At 39.0% G+C, this 15,822-nt stretch overlaps 4 protein-coding genes across 6 annotated transcripts; 3 read left to right on the forward strand and 1 right to left on the reverse strand.

Annotated features, from left to right (window-relative positions):
- Window positions 1–65: 65 nt before the first annotated feature.
- LOC122004934 (growth-regulating factor 5-like) lies at window positions 66–4,440 on the reverse strand. The gene is made up of 4 exons (XM_042559801.1): window positions 4,039–4,440; window positions 2,636–2,990; window positions 393–826; window positions 66–306 (listed from the first exon to the last, which is right to left on the reverse strand). The coding sequence occupies exons 1-4, from the start codon at window positions 4,220–4,222 to the stop codon at window positions 299–301; spliced, it is 981 nt and encodes a 326-aa protein (XP_042415735.1). The 5' UTR covers window positions 4,223–4,440; the 3' UTR covers window positions 66–298.
- A 913-nt stretch (window positions 4,441–5,353) lies between these two features.
- On the forward strand, window positions 5,354–6,867 carry LOC122003460 (trihelix transcription factor GT-3b-like). Its single transcript, XM_042558566.1, has 2 exons — window positions 5,354–5,916; window positions 6,253–6,867. The coding sequence occupies exons 1-2, from the start codon at window positions 5,566–5,568 to the stop codon at window positions 6,814–6,816; spliced, it is 915 nt and encodes a 304-aa protein (XP_042414500.1). The 5' UTR covers window positions 5,354–5,565; the 3' UTR covers window positions 6,817–6,867.
- A 1,462-nt stretch (window positions 6,868–8,329) lies between these two features.
- On the forward strand, window positions 8,330–13,853 carry LOC122004935 (RNA polymerase sigma factor sigB-like). 3 transcript variants are annotated; one of them, XM_042559803.1, is made up of 7 exons: window positions 8,330–8,525; window positions 9,595–9,761; window positions 11,323–11,913; window positions 12,392–12,622; window positions 12,884–13,024; window positions 13,215–13,415; window positions 13,490–13,853. In XM_042559803.1, exons 1-7 carry the CDS (start codon window positions 8,462–8,464, stop codon window positions 13,769–13,771), a joined length of 1,677 nt encoding a protein of 558 aa, XP_042415737.1. In that variant the 5' UTR covers window positions 8,330–8,461; the 3' UTR covers window positions 13,772–13,853. The 3 variants fall into 3 exon arrangements, with proteins under 3 accessions (XP_042415737.1, XP_042415738.1, XP_042415739.1); XM_042559804.1 differs by lacking the exon at window positions 9,595–9,761; XM_042559805.1 differs by lacking the exon at window positions 8,330–8,525 and having other exon boundaries at window positions 9,642–9,781.
- Window positions 13,854–14,742: 889 nt separating this feature from the next.
- On the forward strand, window positions 14,743–15,784 carry LOC122004936 (FCS-Like Zinc finger 13-like). Its single transcript, XM_042559806.1, has 2 exons — window positions 14,743–15,273; window positions 15,506–15,784. The coding sequence occupies exons 1-2, from the start codon at window positions 14,804–14,806 to the stop codon at window positions 15,627–15,629; spliced, it is 594 nt and encodes a 197-aa protein (XP_042415740.1). The 5' UTR covers window positions 14,743–14,803; the 3' UTR covers window positions 15,630–15,784.
- The last annotated feature ends 38 nt before the right edge of the window (window positions 15,785–15,822 follow it).

A 15,822-nucleotide genomic window follows, 5' to 3' on the forward strand; every position in this document is an offset into this window, starting at 1 on the left:
GAATTTGGATTTGATTGAGATTTTCTTCAGCTGCTAAACTCGTCTCACTCGAATTGCTCAGTGTCTTGAGAAATCAAACTATCTTCGCCCATTCAACCAATACAATACTTAAAAACTCATACATAACAAGCTTGCAAGTGAGGCATCTGTGTCTTTAACCAGATAGACAACTTCCTGTATGCAGTTCCTATGCGATATTAATGAGTTCCCAGCACAAGTGTAGTTCACCTTGAGACCTTTCTGAAAGCAAGTTGTTGGGGGATTCAGTGAAAGATAACAAGGATTTAGGATTCCAGTCTCAGTCTTCTGCGGAAATAAAATTTAAGAATAAGATGGTGATCTCAGAAATTTTAGAGCTACATTGTTCCGAGACTAGACGAGACGAGACTCACCATTCGGTGACCTGGAAGAGGTGTTGGTGAAGGCTGGTGAGGCCATGGGAAGCGAAATGGAAAGCTGGGTTGTGGAAAATGAGGTTGGGTGGTGGTTCGATCTGTCTTCCTCAAGGTCTGACCATGATTCTCTTGCGTTGGGCCATTCATCAAAAAAAGGTCGGAGGAACTGAGTGTCGTGTTTCACGGGCTCTGTCAAATTGAAATCCCTTCCAAATGATTTGCGAAGAGTAACCTGCCCAAGTTCTCTTGCCGACTGAAGTTGAGCATTTGCATTCTGCCGAGCGGAGGAATCTTGGAATTTTGACTGCAGAAATATAGATGCCGGTGTCGAAAAGCGCCAGGAGTTATCTAACGCAAGGTGCCTTTCACTTCCAGGAGCTTCAGAAAAGAAACTATGCTCATCCACCTCAGCTTTAAATCCAGTGAAATACCTGCAGAATTCAGGCCATTACACACCATTTCAAATTTCCAACAATAAGGACTATAAATCTTTTACAAAACTTAAAGACAGAAGCACCAGATAAATAAAAGACAATGAAAATCCTATCAAACTTTAATATTCATCAAGTACATAAAAAGCCAAACATTGGAAGGAGCTTTGCGAAGAAATAACAAATGCAAAACATAGCAATCAATTGTCTCTATTAAGAAAATGAAAACAGATGCATAAGCTCTATATGGATAAGAAAAGAATCTTTTGTTGTTGCTAATCAATTTACTGAGTAAAGCTAACACTTACAAGAGCATAGCAACCTTCATACAAGCAGATGATGCAAGAAAGTTAAGTGAAAGATGCTATAAGAAAAAAGACTTCTTAAATTTCACATGATTAGAATAGTAACTCAAATTATCTAAGTATGGAACTTCAATGATTGTAACGGAGATCAATCATTAGAAATCAGTGGAAAGTTTAGAATAGGACAAACATCAAAGCCATAACAGTAGGAAACAATAATAACTCTGGCAAGTATTTCTTTAGAGAACCACTTATGAAAATGAGCTACTAAAATAAAGAATCTATTAACACACCAGACTCGGGTCAAGAGACAAAATCAAACATAGAAAAACAGTCTTGGCAAAGTATTAACTTAAGAGAAAATAGACAACCACACCGGTAATCTATATCCATCCCTAACCTAAGCTTTTTGCTTGTTGTACTTGTAGAAGAATTTGAATTTTGAGCATGCTCGATGGACCTAACAAAAAAGTGCATAGGGCCTGAAGCGCATCTTCAATTAAACCATGCTTTCTTTTACATGTACAGTTCTAGCTTTTTAATCTATTCAATGAAATTGCACTGCTCTGCTCTGCTACTTCAGTCCTTGGTGAGTTGGGAGGCTTTCTTCTTGATTCAGAGCTCATCGCTGTGATATAAATAGAAACAGATATTGTTTTCAGCTTCTGACTGAACTACAAGAAAACACGGTTTCTAGATCCTGCTACCTCTCAAAAGATAAAGGGAAAAAAAAAGCAACCAGAGTTGATAATTTGTTTGTTCTAGAACAAACGTTGCAGCCCAAATTCCAAAACCCTAGTTTAGGGTTATCTAATATTGATTTTAGCATAGTGTTAATGGGATTCGAACTGATAAAAAGGAGGATAAAAATTTCTTCAATGTGGGTAAGTCAGAAGAGATTGAGATGTGTGTGAAAACTGTGGGACACAAAATTGCTTGTATAAAAGAGGATTTTTTTTTTCTTAGGGAGAACTCTGATGTTCAAAGAGTACAAGAAGTTTCTCTGAATAAAGGGCACATCTAGGACATATTAAGCATTCAATTGACAACTAATCTTTTCTCTAAACATGCGCAACCCCCACAAAGGTTGTGCTAGAAAGAACAAGAATATTCTCTGAAGCTTCCATCAGTTCAAGAGAGAAAAGCTTCCAGTTCTTGCAGAGCCAACAACAGACAGATTGCTTTTTGTTCAGTATACATTTTGATCAACATGGTCACAAATGGAAGGTATCATCCAAATTCATTGGTGAAGTTGTCAATACATTTATGTGGAATTTTGTAAACAAAGTTTATAGCAGAATGGAACCATGTACTGCCAACAAATCCAAGATAAAACTTACCAAGCAACTGAACTAAAAATGAGCCTATCAAAAGCAGCAAGCCAACCTTACTCAAGCATGAGAGAATTGTTATATCATCTAGCAAGCATAATTTACCACCTCAACGCTATCATAGTGTAAAGGCAGATAACCATTTCAAAGTCAAAATGCAACTCGGCATGTACCTATTGCTCAGGGTGGAGGTGTCCAAGGGTAGCTGAGATACATTGGGGACACTGAGGCATGGACTACTACTATTGCTAGGACCAGCAATATTCTGGAAATTTCTAACTCCGCTGCTGCTAGCATTGTTACCGCAGGGAGAATGGGATGTGGAGGTTGACGAGGTTGTCTGTGTTGAGGACACAGTTTGTGATTCCACAGGCTTTCTTGAACGGTTATGGCCACGGTGCATGTGGCGCTCACAATACTTGGAGCCAGGGTATGCATCCTTGGAGCAACGCCACTTCTTTCCATCGGTCCGGCGACAACGCCCTGGTTCTGGATCTGGACTCTTCCCGTAGTAGGAATAGTAGCTCACTGAATTCAAAAGAGTAACTTTATAGTATAAGTTGCACTTGTAGTGGGAGAAGAAACAATAACGAAAAGTGATTTCTATATTATAATTGGCAGGTTGAACTGAGGCAAGATTCCACCTTAAAATATTCAGACCCAGTAGTTTGTTACTGACCAAAATGCCCAAGCAATTGGAAAGGAAACAAAAGTTGCCAAAGTCTATAAAAAGGATCACATAGAAACTAAACCAAGTATATCTGGAAATCATCTATGTGAGAAGGTATAAAGAACAACTGAAATCTTATATGATAAATGAGCAGCAACAAGAGATTGGAGATTAAATAGTATTGAGAAATAACAATGCATAATAACCCCTAACATTACAAATACTAGAGTTTCTCAAAAAATGATGAAACAAAAAAATAATAATCCCAGTTAGGCTCATTGACTATCCCTAGGGGTGACCGGACCGGTCCCACGGAAGTTTTCCACCGGTCACTAGGATAAATCGGGAAGCGCACGCGACAGTCAACTCGGAACTCCAACATCCTTTGGTTATGCTCCCCATTTGAAGGAAAAATTCCAACAAATACGCCGTAGCTAAGGTTCGAACTGTGGGTACATGGGTTCCTGCAAATACGCCTGGGTGACAACAAGAAAGTCATCTTTGTTGCCCCAACAGAAAAATGGTGTCCTAGCTTTGGCTTAATTAACTCAGAAAATTGAAATGTAGCAGTTTTAAAGAATAAGAAGCTTCAATATATAAAGAGCACAGTAAACAATGAATCAGAACCCAAAGACTTACAGGAAACTATCAACATCAAAAATACCAACACCAGGTAAGGCATATATACGAATATGTTCGCACCCTTTATGAGAATAAAACTAAGCGAACTTGAAAGCGATTGCTCAAAGCATCTCATCAATTGAGAGGTAAAACGATTATCAATCTAGGGCCAAGACACAAACAAAAGATCCACTTTCGAAGCAACGCTCGGATCAAAAAATTAAACTTCAACAAATGGCATTCCTAAAGAGAAAGAAAAATGAAAGATTGGCACCGATATCTTACTCGAAGACTGAAAATATCGTCCAGCCAAGGCCTCGTAGGTCCTCCGTATGGGAACGATGAGCTCCGGCGGCACGGGCACTCCTGTTATTAGATACTTCAAGATCAGTGCCTGGTGCTCCAGCTCTTGCCACTGCGCCGCCGTGAAAGGAGGACGGCCTCCTACCACCGCACAGAAGCTGTTCATCTGCTCCTCGAGCACAGCACAGGCCCAGAGGAAGTCGAGAAACAGACCGATTAAAGAAGCAAGAGGAAGAGGACGAAGCCCCCCTTGAGTTCATTCATAGCTAATGCCGGAGCGAGCCACTTCGCCCTCCGCCGGCGGCGAGTGGACCATGTAAAGCTTCGCCATCTGAGGATTCAGAGGGACAGAGGAGGAAAGCCTCGAAAGGTGCGGTGGAAAGAGAGAGAGAGAGAAGAGAGAGAGAGAGGACGGTGGCAGTGATTTCTACTGTACTCAGATTGGAGAGCGGGCCGGGGGTGAAGCCTGTAAATTGACCAACTACAAGGGGCAAAATGAACTTAAGACAAACATGGGCCGTACAACATCATTCAAATTGGGACGCTCTCTTTGGGCTGAAAAGGCCGCACCGCTTTTAGCTATAAAATAAAAATATTTTCAAAATAAAAAACAGTCTTTTAATATTTTTTAAAAATAGTTATTCTTGAAATAATAATTAATCAGGATGGTAAAAGACGAATACGTTTACCCTCAACATTAATTCGTCTCAGGACCAACACAGAAAAGGTAAATAACGGACGGCTACTAGTCTTTGGAATAATGACTAACAAATAAAGGAGATATTTACTTCGACTTTATCGAGATTCAAACCTCAAATATCATGATAATAATATTTTATGTGCTACGAATAATAACTGACCATGTACCACATGTTGATCGAACCGATCCGATCAATATTAATTATTTTTTTTATATGAATTCTGACGTTTTAACTATTTTAAAGATAAAGCCGTCGAAATTTTGGATAATTAGAATACGTGGGAACAGACGAACAGACAGACAGAAATCTTGACCAACGTAGCCGTAATTAATTTCCAAGTTGGGATCAGTTTGACTTTTTTTAGATTCCATGTCGTTGATTTCTTAAGATGTCAGCAAATCATGGTCCACGCCAGCTCTCTCGTGTTCTCCACCCTCAACTGGTCATGGATCATGGCTTCACAATGAAATTACGTACATGCCTTCTTATTTATGATTTTTTTAAAAAATAAATGCTAATTTATTGAAATTAAAAGCTCATGTTGCCTTTAAATTACAAATTAGATTTGAAAATTATCTTTTTTTATCGCAAATGTAATAAATAAAATTAGAAAATTCGCAACAGGTAATGGCATTGAGGTAATATAAGGCCGAAGACAAGCCCGTTTATGCGCCCTCCTCCGGCATCGTGCTGCTATAAATTGAAGGCTAAACAGATCGCCGACGAAGGGACCGTAGCTTTCGCTCGACGCCGATGAGATAGAAAAGGCAGGAGGGGAAGATAACGGCGTTAAATCAGTGGGTGTATTATGATGCTCGGAGGTGGTGGCGGTGATGACCCCTTCGGCTGCCGGATGGCGATGCTGGCGGTCGGATTCCAGCCTAATCCGCCGGCGGCGGAGATGCTCAGCACGAGCGGTGGAGGGGCGAGAAGGATGAGTTATCCGTCGAGGGGGAAGGAGGATAGGGTTCTGCAATGGAGTCAGCAGGAGACGCGGGATTTGATCGCCGTCAGGGCGAAGCTGGAGCAGGGCTTCCCAGCGGCGCGAGGAAACAAGGCGCTGTGGGAGGCGGTGGCCGCCGCGATGAGGGAGCGAGGGCACTTTAGAACGCCGGATCAGTGCAAGTGCAAGTGGAAGAACCTCACCAATCGATACAAGGTCTAGCCTTCTTCTTCCTCTTCCTTTTTCCCCCCTTTTGACTCTCTTTGGGATCTCGATTGGATTTCGGAAGTTAGGGTTTTGAAGTAGAACTAAATTGTTTAATCTCTCCTTCTTATTGCTTGCCATCTTCGCCTGGTTTGAATTTAATTGCATTTCTTCAGGTATGTTGTAGTGATCTGATCCCACGGATTGCTTTATCATCATAAAAATTAGATTTTGAAAGGGCTCGACTTTGGCGGATTGTTCGTCGCAAATTTAGGGCTAGACATTATTTCCAGACTGAAGATCTATTTTACCTCAGTTTTGAATTCTTGAATTGGTTTTTGTTCTCAGACAGCCAATCCCGAGGCCCGTCATCAGCAATGCCCTTTCTACGACGAGCTACATGCCGTGTTCGCGGAGCAGGCCAAGAACACGCGGCGGCTCCTCGACGAGTCTGAGTCCGGCGCCTCCCAAACAAACAAGAGACTCAAGAAGGTGACAGGAGAGCGATTCCTCGACGAATTATCCGGCGAGGGCGAAAACGAAAACAGCAGCGACGGCGAACGCCTTCCGAAGAGGGAAAGGAAGAAGTCCGGAAGAAGAGCGGCAGCCCGGAAGCCGCTGGATAAAGCCGGAGCGGCCCGCCTCGAGGAGGTCCTTCGGGAGCTGCTGCAGCAGCAGCGTCGGATGGATGCGGAGTGGCTGGCGGCGGCCAAGCGGCGGGCGGAGGAGAGGCGGGCGATGGAGCAGGAGTTGCGGGAGGCGATAGGGAGGCTAGAGAGGGAGCGGGTGATGCTGGAGACGGCGCAGCGGGAGCGGGAGGAGCAGAGAAGGGCGAGGGAGGAGAGTCGGGCGGAGAAGCGGGAGGCATTGCTCGCTTCTCTGCTCGATAAGCTCGTCAAGAACGACGATTGATCGGCAAAAAGTTGACTAATTTTTAAAAATACAATAAAAAGATGAAATTACGTTTTTAGTCTTATAAATTACCATTTTTTTCAATTTTAATCCTGTTATGAATTAATTTATATTTTTAGTCCCGTAACTTGTGATATTTTTCAATTTCAATCCTTTTTTCTTTAAAATTAAAATTTTTCAACGGAAAATAATGAGTTATAAATTGAATTTGGAGATTTTGATTTTTTATTACCCATGTATTTTTTATATTCCAACCACAAATTAGATATTTTTTATTGAAAAATTTCAATTTTGTAGGAAAAATGATTGAAATTGAAAAATATTACAAGTTATAGGACTAAGAACGTAAATTAATTCATAACAGGATTAAAATTGAAAAAGATACAAATTACACGATTGAAAATGTAATTTTCTCACCACAAAAATTTTCTTTAAATTTCGTAAGTAATCTTTACAACTTTTTATGTGCGGAAAATTATGTATAATTCTAGCAAAACGTGATTACGGATCTAGATACGATCAGGGGATTATGGTGGCACGGGATTATGGTGACAAAAGATATACGTTTGCTCTTAAAGTATCTGTCAATTCATCTCAGAACCAACGCACTGTCAATTTATCTCAGAACCAACGTAGAAGAGTAAATCATGGATAATTATTAATTTTTAGAATACTAACTAACATATAAAAACAGTATTTATGATTACGACCAAAAGATCATGGTCCCACGGAAGCGGAGGAAAAGTTTAGACTATCAGTCATCAACAGATCGATTACACGCTACACTCGACGGATCGATAACACGCTACCCTTGACGTTGACTTCGTTAAGTCACCGTACAGTTGGGAAACATATTAATCTGGCAGTCTAAATTTAAATCTGGCCTCCAAATTTTAAATTCTAGATCGATCCGTGTGTTCATCTCAAATATTTGTTACAGTACATCTTTCTAAATTATAGAAAAGGAAGATGAAATTATAAGATTAATTTATAGTCTACCATTTTAAAAAGTTAGGAAGAATTTTTTTTTCTAAGAACATGTGTCGTTAAAAATTAATCACTTATTTATTATGAAAAGGTTATCCTCAGCACTTCGTTGGACAAAAAATTATGTATAATTGAATTAACGGGAACATCCACAAGAACGTGTTGATATGCACAAACACCATTGCCACGTCTGCTCTTGAAAAATGACACATCTCGCTAGGGAGTCAATTCGGATGAATCAATCGAATTCAAATTAAATTTAAAAAAATTATAAAAAATCTTAATTTAAATCTGATCCAAATAATCTGATTAAAAATATTTTTTTTTTATAATTTTCTTTATTATTTTCACTTTTATCTTAATGTTATCAAGAACATTAATATTGGTATAAAATATCATAATTTTTAAAATAAAATTTAATTAATTATTTAATTAATTATTTATTTATTTTTCTTTGACACCCCTAGCCCTGTCTCCCTCTTGAAAACATGGATCCGGGCGGCGAAACCGACCCGGTTCGCTAGACCGACCGGTCTTATCCTCTAATCCAATCTCTCGCTCTCGCTTTGCCTCACCGAAAGAGGGAGGGCGAGGAGTCTGCTCAGTTTGCCTCGTCGTCTGACGCGTTCGGAGCCAGCGGACGGGTTGCTCCGATGACATGGTTGCTTCCGCAGTTCCGCTCCCTCTGCCCCTGCAACGTCCACGGCCGCCAGCACTACACCGTAAGCGAAACGCAATCTTTGATTTGAGATGTCCCGCGTAGATGTCTCCGTTTTGAATTTGTAGAAGAGACCGATCTACGAACTGTAAAAGATCATCTTCCAACTCCAAGTAGTCTGCCTGATATGTGATTCATGTTTCTTACTAGTATAGCACGGGCGTAATTTTTCGACCTCTGATGTTATTGTGTCTGTCCATTCTGACTGCCGTAATGCACTATTTGCTAAAAAAAGTTGGTTAATTGGCGATGACTATGAAGTAGTAGGACAAATTAGGTTTTCATACTACAAATAACAAATAACAGTGCATTCACTGAGAAACTTGGATTAGTATTATAGGAACATGGTACAAAGCAAAAATGTCTGTGTACGTGAAAAATATTGAGAGTTGTGTTGGGCATAGGGAGCTAGCATAAAATAATGTTAACAGCCTTTCTAATGTGGCTAGTCTCAAATAGTTGACAGTCATGTTTTCTTGAGATTATTGTTGTAGTAATACTTAGAAACATGCAGTTTTTGAACCTATTGAGAATGCCGACTTTGGAAGATTTTCCCATGTGACCATAATCGTGGGAAATTCAAAATAACCTTATTAAACTAATTGATGAATTTATCTGTGCAAGTTTATAGCGCATTGCACTTCCCCAGATCATGTGTTTGGACCAGTGCAGAGTGTAGATTCAAATGTAACTTTGTAATTTTTTTTCCTAAAATGCATTAATTTAAGAAAATTCAAAATTACGTCCTTCATTTATATAATTGATGCATTTGTTTGCAACAATTTTTAGAGCATTGCAGTTCCTCACTTGTTAGTTTAATTAATTATGATGCCTAACATTGCTTTGATGTAATTTAATCATTTGAAGGAAAGTTCTATTCATCCACCTACCTATGTTAGCTAGCAGTTAGATGACTGCTTGTTTTTGGTACTAAGGATGTATATGCTGTCCTTTAAAGTCTGAGGCCCCCCCATGGATCTATCTCAGCACTTGTTGACTTTTTTATTATTGAGTTCATTGCCTTATTTGATCTAGTTTGTAACATTTTTTTTTGGTTCCAATTCTGGTTGCAGCTAAGGCCAGAGATTTTGTCCATCTCCAGATTCATTGTCTCTTATCCCCTACCACATCTGTAATTGATTTTGGGCAAATAGATAAGTTAGAAGCTCGTTCAACCTCCTCTCCTTCATGTGTCATTAAACCATTAGCATATGTTGGAGCTGTTGGCCCACCAACCAAGGTCAGTGATTGATATGCAAGGTACTTTAGTTATGAAAATAAATTTTCATTTCCCAAGATTTTAAGAAAGATTCAATTTTAAAGGTTGGTCACTATGGATGTGACATCAAAGCTTTGGCATTTTTTTTGAGGTGTAAATAGAGGAATAGGAATTCCAATGGTGAATGAATAATTGAGAATTTACTTGGAGATTATAAGGTGAAAGGAAAATCTTTTAACTTAGTCCATGCTTTTTGCTTTTTGCTTTTTGCTAATCTGGATAGTAAAACCTTGTGTGGCAATATTGAGAAGAACTTCATCAATGAAAATGTTCCTCAAACTATAGCCTGACTAATCATACAAGGAAAATGAAGATTATGCAAAAACTTCATAGCATGTAGCCTCTATGACTGACTTCCATGTTATGTAGATTCAAGAGGTCCAAATTGAATTGTCAAATTGGATATTAGATACCTGTGTGCTAGTATTCATGGTTGTTTTTTTGCAAAATCCTTTTGAGGAATTTTACTTTATGGTATTCCTTCAAGAATAAGTCTAAGACACGAATTTAAATCTTGTTTTTGTATAAAGTGGCATAGGTGAGATCAATTGATTGGGTTGAAATTATGTCAAGGCCGAAACATTGGAGGCAGTGGTGATACTTGATATTTGCATGTGTTGTCCGATACAAGCAATACAAGGATCTATCTGGTTGATACGCAGCCTGATATAATTGATACAAATAGAATGCAATCATTATATATATCAAACACAAAACAGAGTTGTAAGTAAAACCAATCTGGAAAGAGAAAGTTAAATTATTTTGATTTTATATATAGCTTTACTGCAGTTACGTTTCAGAAATTAACATTAAAAACATGAATATAATCTCATATTTCAAGTTTCAAATATTAATCCTTTTGAAGTTGATTCATCACATTGAGATTTTTCACATATTTGTTTAGATTAATGTAAAGGAAAATAAAAGGCCGCATTAATGAGTTACAAAGCAAAAGTAATATAAGTTTATCGAGAATAGTTATACAATGAATCAATATAGCCTTGCCTATCATTTTGTAATCTGCATGTAACTTAAGCAAAATTAGTCTTGAAATTTTTGAGGCCTGAGACTTCTTATGGAAGGTGGGAGGAGGTTGACAGGTATTGTAAGTCACTGGAAGAGTAGAATAAACAAGAATATAAATCAATTTATAACCTTATGGAAGCAAATTATAGAGAATATTGTCTTGTTAAGAGAGTTTAGTATGTGGTTGATTGGAGAGTCAAGAGAGTATTTCTATAAGAAGTTATATAATGTTAATTTAACATATGTCAGCATTGTTAGATTGGTGCCTACCTGTATTGTGCGGTGATACAAGTCAATGCTTTTACGGGATGATCCAGGCTAGGATTGTGACTGCTACGAAGATTGAGATTTAAATTCGTTATCTGGAAGAAAGTGGATCGTGCTATTAGCACTCTATTTGTTTCTGAACATGTTCCTTTTTTATTCTCTTAAGTTGATTAAGATTTCTGCAGCAATTTTGATCACTAGCAACATCTCTTCCACTTGGTGTGTCCAGACTGGAATTCAAATGACCTTGGCTTCAGATAAATTGCTCTCGGATGAGGAGGCTGTAATATCTGCAGCTGCTGCTGAAGCAGTTGCCCTTGCTAGAGAAGCACTTGAACTTGCAAAAAATGCAGCTAAGATGATGGGGATGAATCCTTTTGTAGAAGTTGAGAACTTAGAAAGTTCCTCAGATGCTGAGATAAAATGGCTTGAGAGGATGAGCCTTATAGGAACAGAATTGGGTGGCACCAACCATTTTGCTGATGCTGAAACAGAATATCCTCAAGCTAATTTTAGTCCAGATCAATTTTTGCATACAGATTGTTTCAGTTTCACATATAGTGAGTCCCAGATGACAGAGCATGCTGAAAGCATTGCTGTGGGTTCTGTGCGTCTGACTGAAAGAAGAGCCAGAAGAGCAAGGGCAGCAGAGAAGGCTACTGCTGGTGTTACTTCTCTGAAGTCTGGGTTGTCCGGAAGGAAAAAGCGCAGTATGCAGGAGGTTGATTATTCAGATCCCTTGCGATACTTAAGGGGAACAACAAATACAACAAGGCTTCTCACTGCAGCTGAAGAGATAAGATTGTCAGAAGGAATTCAGGTACAAGTTAATGCATCAGAAATTTAGATATGTTTCATTAATGCAAATGTCGAGGATGATTGAATTGCATAACTTTTTGATTTTATCTTCTTTTGGTGGTCATCTTTGTCATGAGTTACAATAAATCAATGCTATTTCATGGAGTAGTTGTGGTTCAGTTTCATGCGTTGATATATTTGCATAATATCCGAACAACAGGAATTCCTTTTTTTCACTCATGATTACGATGAAACTTTTCAGTTTTCATCTAGTTATGGTGAAAACAGAATCTTCTTCACCTGGTTTAATATTTCTGAAGAGCTAGAAATAGTCACGTTCTGGCATTTAGGAACTAGAACAAAGCTTGTCTAGGATTTAGGGGTAGCATAGTGGCCGCGTTTAACATTTTGAAGACTAGCAAAATATTTATCTCGGACAATTAAACTACCTTTCCCATATGTTATTCTTATTTAACCTATTTTTGTACTGAATTCATCAGGATCTGCTAAAACTAGAGAGGCTGAAAGAGACTCTTGCTGAGCGAAATGGTTGTCAACCAACCTTTGCTCAATGGGCTGCAGCTGCTGGTGTTGACCCAAAATCTCTGAGGAAACGCTTAACCCTTGGCACCTTTTCCAAGGATAAAATGATCACAAGTAACATTCGGCTTGTTATTTCTATAGCAAAAAACTATCTTGGCACAGGACTGAACATTCAGGATCTCGTTCAGGTGCTTGCTTATATTGCTGCTCTTACAGTTAATAATTCACTTTGTGTTGTATTGTATGTTTTACCTCAGTCACTTTGATTCAATATAAAGCTAGTTATTATTTCTTTAAAAAAATTGTTTACTATATAAACATAGCTAATCATTTTGAAGAACTTTATGTATGTATATATATTAAAATACAATCTATATGATGTAAAAGGTATTATTAATTTACTGGATACGTTGGTTATGTTGTGATGAAGTGTCCAAAGTGTTAAGCAGGAAGGATGCAGAGGCCTGGTGAGGGGTGCTGAGAAGTTTGATGCTTCCAAGGGGTTCAAGTTCTCAACGTATGCACACTGGTGGATAAAACAATCAGTACGGAAATTTCTTTCAGAACATTCCAGGACAATCCGCTTACCGGTAGGTTCACTGAAAACTCTGTTCTTCAAAAAAAATGGTAACAAGCATATCTTAGTGGAAAAAAATTGTAAACTAAATGTGATCAAAATGATGCATATACTTGTGTTGAAATTGAAAATAATATTTGTCTGCTTAAATGTTTCTCTGATTATCCAGACAAAGGAAAAAATTTATTGATATGTTCTCACAGTATCACATGGTGGAGGCAAGCTATCGAGTAAGAGAGGCTGAAAAACGACTGCATAGAGAGAACGGAAGGCATCCTGGTACTGAAGAAGTTGCGGTGGCGACTGGATTATCTATGAAGAAACTTGAGGCAGTGATGCTGACCCCTAAAGCTCTGATTTCTCTGGATCAGAAGATTGGATTCAACGAGAGCCTAAAACCTACAGTGAGTCACATTTTCTTTGCTTCAACCTCATTGTACATTGTAGTCTTGTTTCATCCTTTCTTCACACTCCATAGGACGTCATTGCTCATCCTGATGCTGAGACGTCCGAAGACATGCTCATCAAGCAATTCATGAGGCAGGATCTTAACAAAGTGCTGGATACTCTAAATCCAAAGGAGAAGCAGGTCGTCAGGTGGAGGTTTGGACTAGAAGATGGAAGGATGAAGACACTGCAAGAGATTGGAGAGTTGATGGGAGTGAGCAGGGAGAGGGTCCGGCAGATCGAGTCTAGTGCCTTGAGAAAACTAAAAAGCAAAAAGAGAACCAATAATTTGCGGCAATATATAGTTACTTAGAGTCCCATTTGTTTAAGCTCCCAATGTAGTTGCAGCACATTCTTTTCCTTGCAACAATATATCAGACCTCTAGTTTTTTTAACTTCAATCTTTTTATGTGACATTTTTTTTTAAATAAGTAAAATTTAAATTTAAAGAAATTGAGAACTTGGGAGGGAAACAAAGAATAGGCATGAATATAAGGAATTTAATAAAGGCCCTTGCTAAGCAATTAGGCATAAAATAAAAAATCTTGTTAAAATCACAAATGTAGTGTTCTTAATAGAATGTCTACACAGACAATCTAGTTGATTAATGAGTATCCTCTACTCTCCACGTCAGCTGCATTTGTCACTTTTTCAACCATTCTTAGATTTTTATCATCTAAAGATACAATAAAAACAATTACTTTTTTCATAAGTATTTCTTACTTCATCCCTAAAGAACTACTAATGATGTTCCATTTATCTTTAACATCCCAAGAATTCAATGAGTAGTTTGCTTTTAAATTATTCTTTATCGCGATATCATTTACGCGATAATTTGTTGGTAGCGCGTTAAATTGAATGTATACTTAGATTCAAACTTCCTGTCGCAGACGATAACTAATGTTCCAATATTCGATCGACCGAATCATAGATCTTATTAGCTTACAATTGTTGCCATCAATTGTAAGCTAATAAGTACACCTAAATGAAACCAAACAAAAAAAAAATTTAATTGCAATTGTCAAATGCTAAATAAAGCAAGCATGTATGTAATATTGCGTGCTAATAAGAATTTAAATGATTAAAATATAGACAACTATATTTCAATGGGCAAAACAGCAGGAATATTACAAAATAACTGAACCGATTAATTAAAGAGCATATTAATAATCAACAATTAGTCTACCAAAACCTTATTTTAATAATAATTAATATTATTATAAAAATTAGGAATAATTAGTTTTCCTTTTAAAAACTTGCAAAGTTTCGTTTCCCACTGTATAAATCGCCCATTTGCTCTTCAGGTTGAGCAAGTCTCGACGGCGAGGAAGTGAAGGCTCGCTCCATGGCACCCTCCGGCGACCAGAAAAGGAGGAGCTCCATCGCGAAGATCCTCTTTACCTTCGGTTTTGGCGGAGGCGCCGGTTCTTCCTCCTCCTCCTCCTCTGCCCCCGCCGGCGCTAACCACAAGTTCATGGCTTCCGACGTCGGACTCGGCATCATCGCCTCCATGATCGACGACTCCTGGAACCGGACGGGTCCCCTGCCCGTGGCCGGGGAGAAGCGGCGCCTGCCGACGGCGGGGGAGATCGTGGACGAGCAATCGGAGACGTACACGTGCGTGATCGCGTACCGGGAAGGCCAACCCGTGAGGAAGCGGGTCTACTACGGGGACGCCGCCGAAGTCCGCGACAAGCTCGTGCCCTTCGAGCTTTCGCCGCCGCCGCAGAGGACTCCGCCGCATTCCGCCGATTTCCTCAGCCAATGCTTCCGGTGCAAGGGCGAACTCCGCGGCAAGGACATCTACATGTACAGGTAACTACGAAATCAGGAGAACTTTTAATTCCATCAATATAATCAGAAATTGCAGAAAGAGAAAAAAAAAAAAGTTTATAAGATTGTTCCTTTCCATAAGATCGTTCCCTCTTTCCATTTTGTTTTCAGATAGCATTTACTAATCCCCTTAACCTAAGTTGCCATCCATCCCTGAATGGGGCTGGCTATAATTAGGTCGCATTGATTCATTGCTGATTTCATTGTCTTGCAGAGCGGAAGCTTTCTGTAGCGAGGGGTGTCGAGGTAAAGCCATAGTACTCGATGAGCTCGAAAGGAGTTTTAGGAGAGGAGGTAAAACGGCGAAGAAGATCGATCCTCCTCCTCTTCGTTCATGAGGGCACTGCGATTTTTACAGAGAAATGTTCGTGCCGTTCCTCCCAAAAGAAGCCCTTTTTTTGAGAATTTCCTTTTTGTCAAGGTTCCGCTTTTTTTTGACCCGTCGGGACAAAACGTTGATCACAGCGCAATTTGATCATACATTTTTAATATAATTTAATAATGTTTTATAATAAAGTAATATTTTCTATC

This window comes from Zingiber officinale, chromosome 7B (assembly GCF_018446385.1).
Source record: "Zingiber officinale cultivar Zhangliang chromosome 7B, Zo_v1.1, whole genome shotgun sequence".
Classification (NCBI taxonomy): domain Eukaryota; kingdom Viridiplantae; phylum Streptophyta; class Magnoliopsida; order Zingiberales; family Zingiberaceae; genus Zingiber; species Zingiber officinale.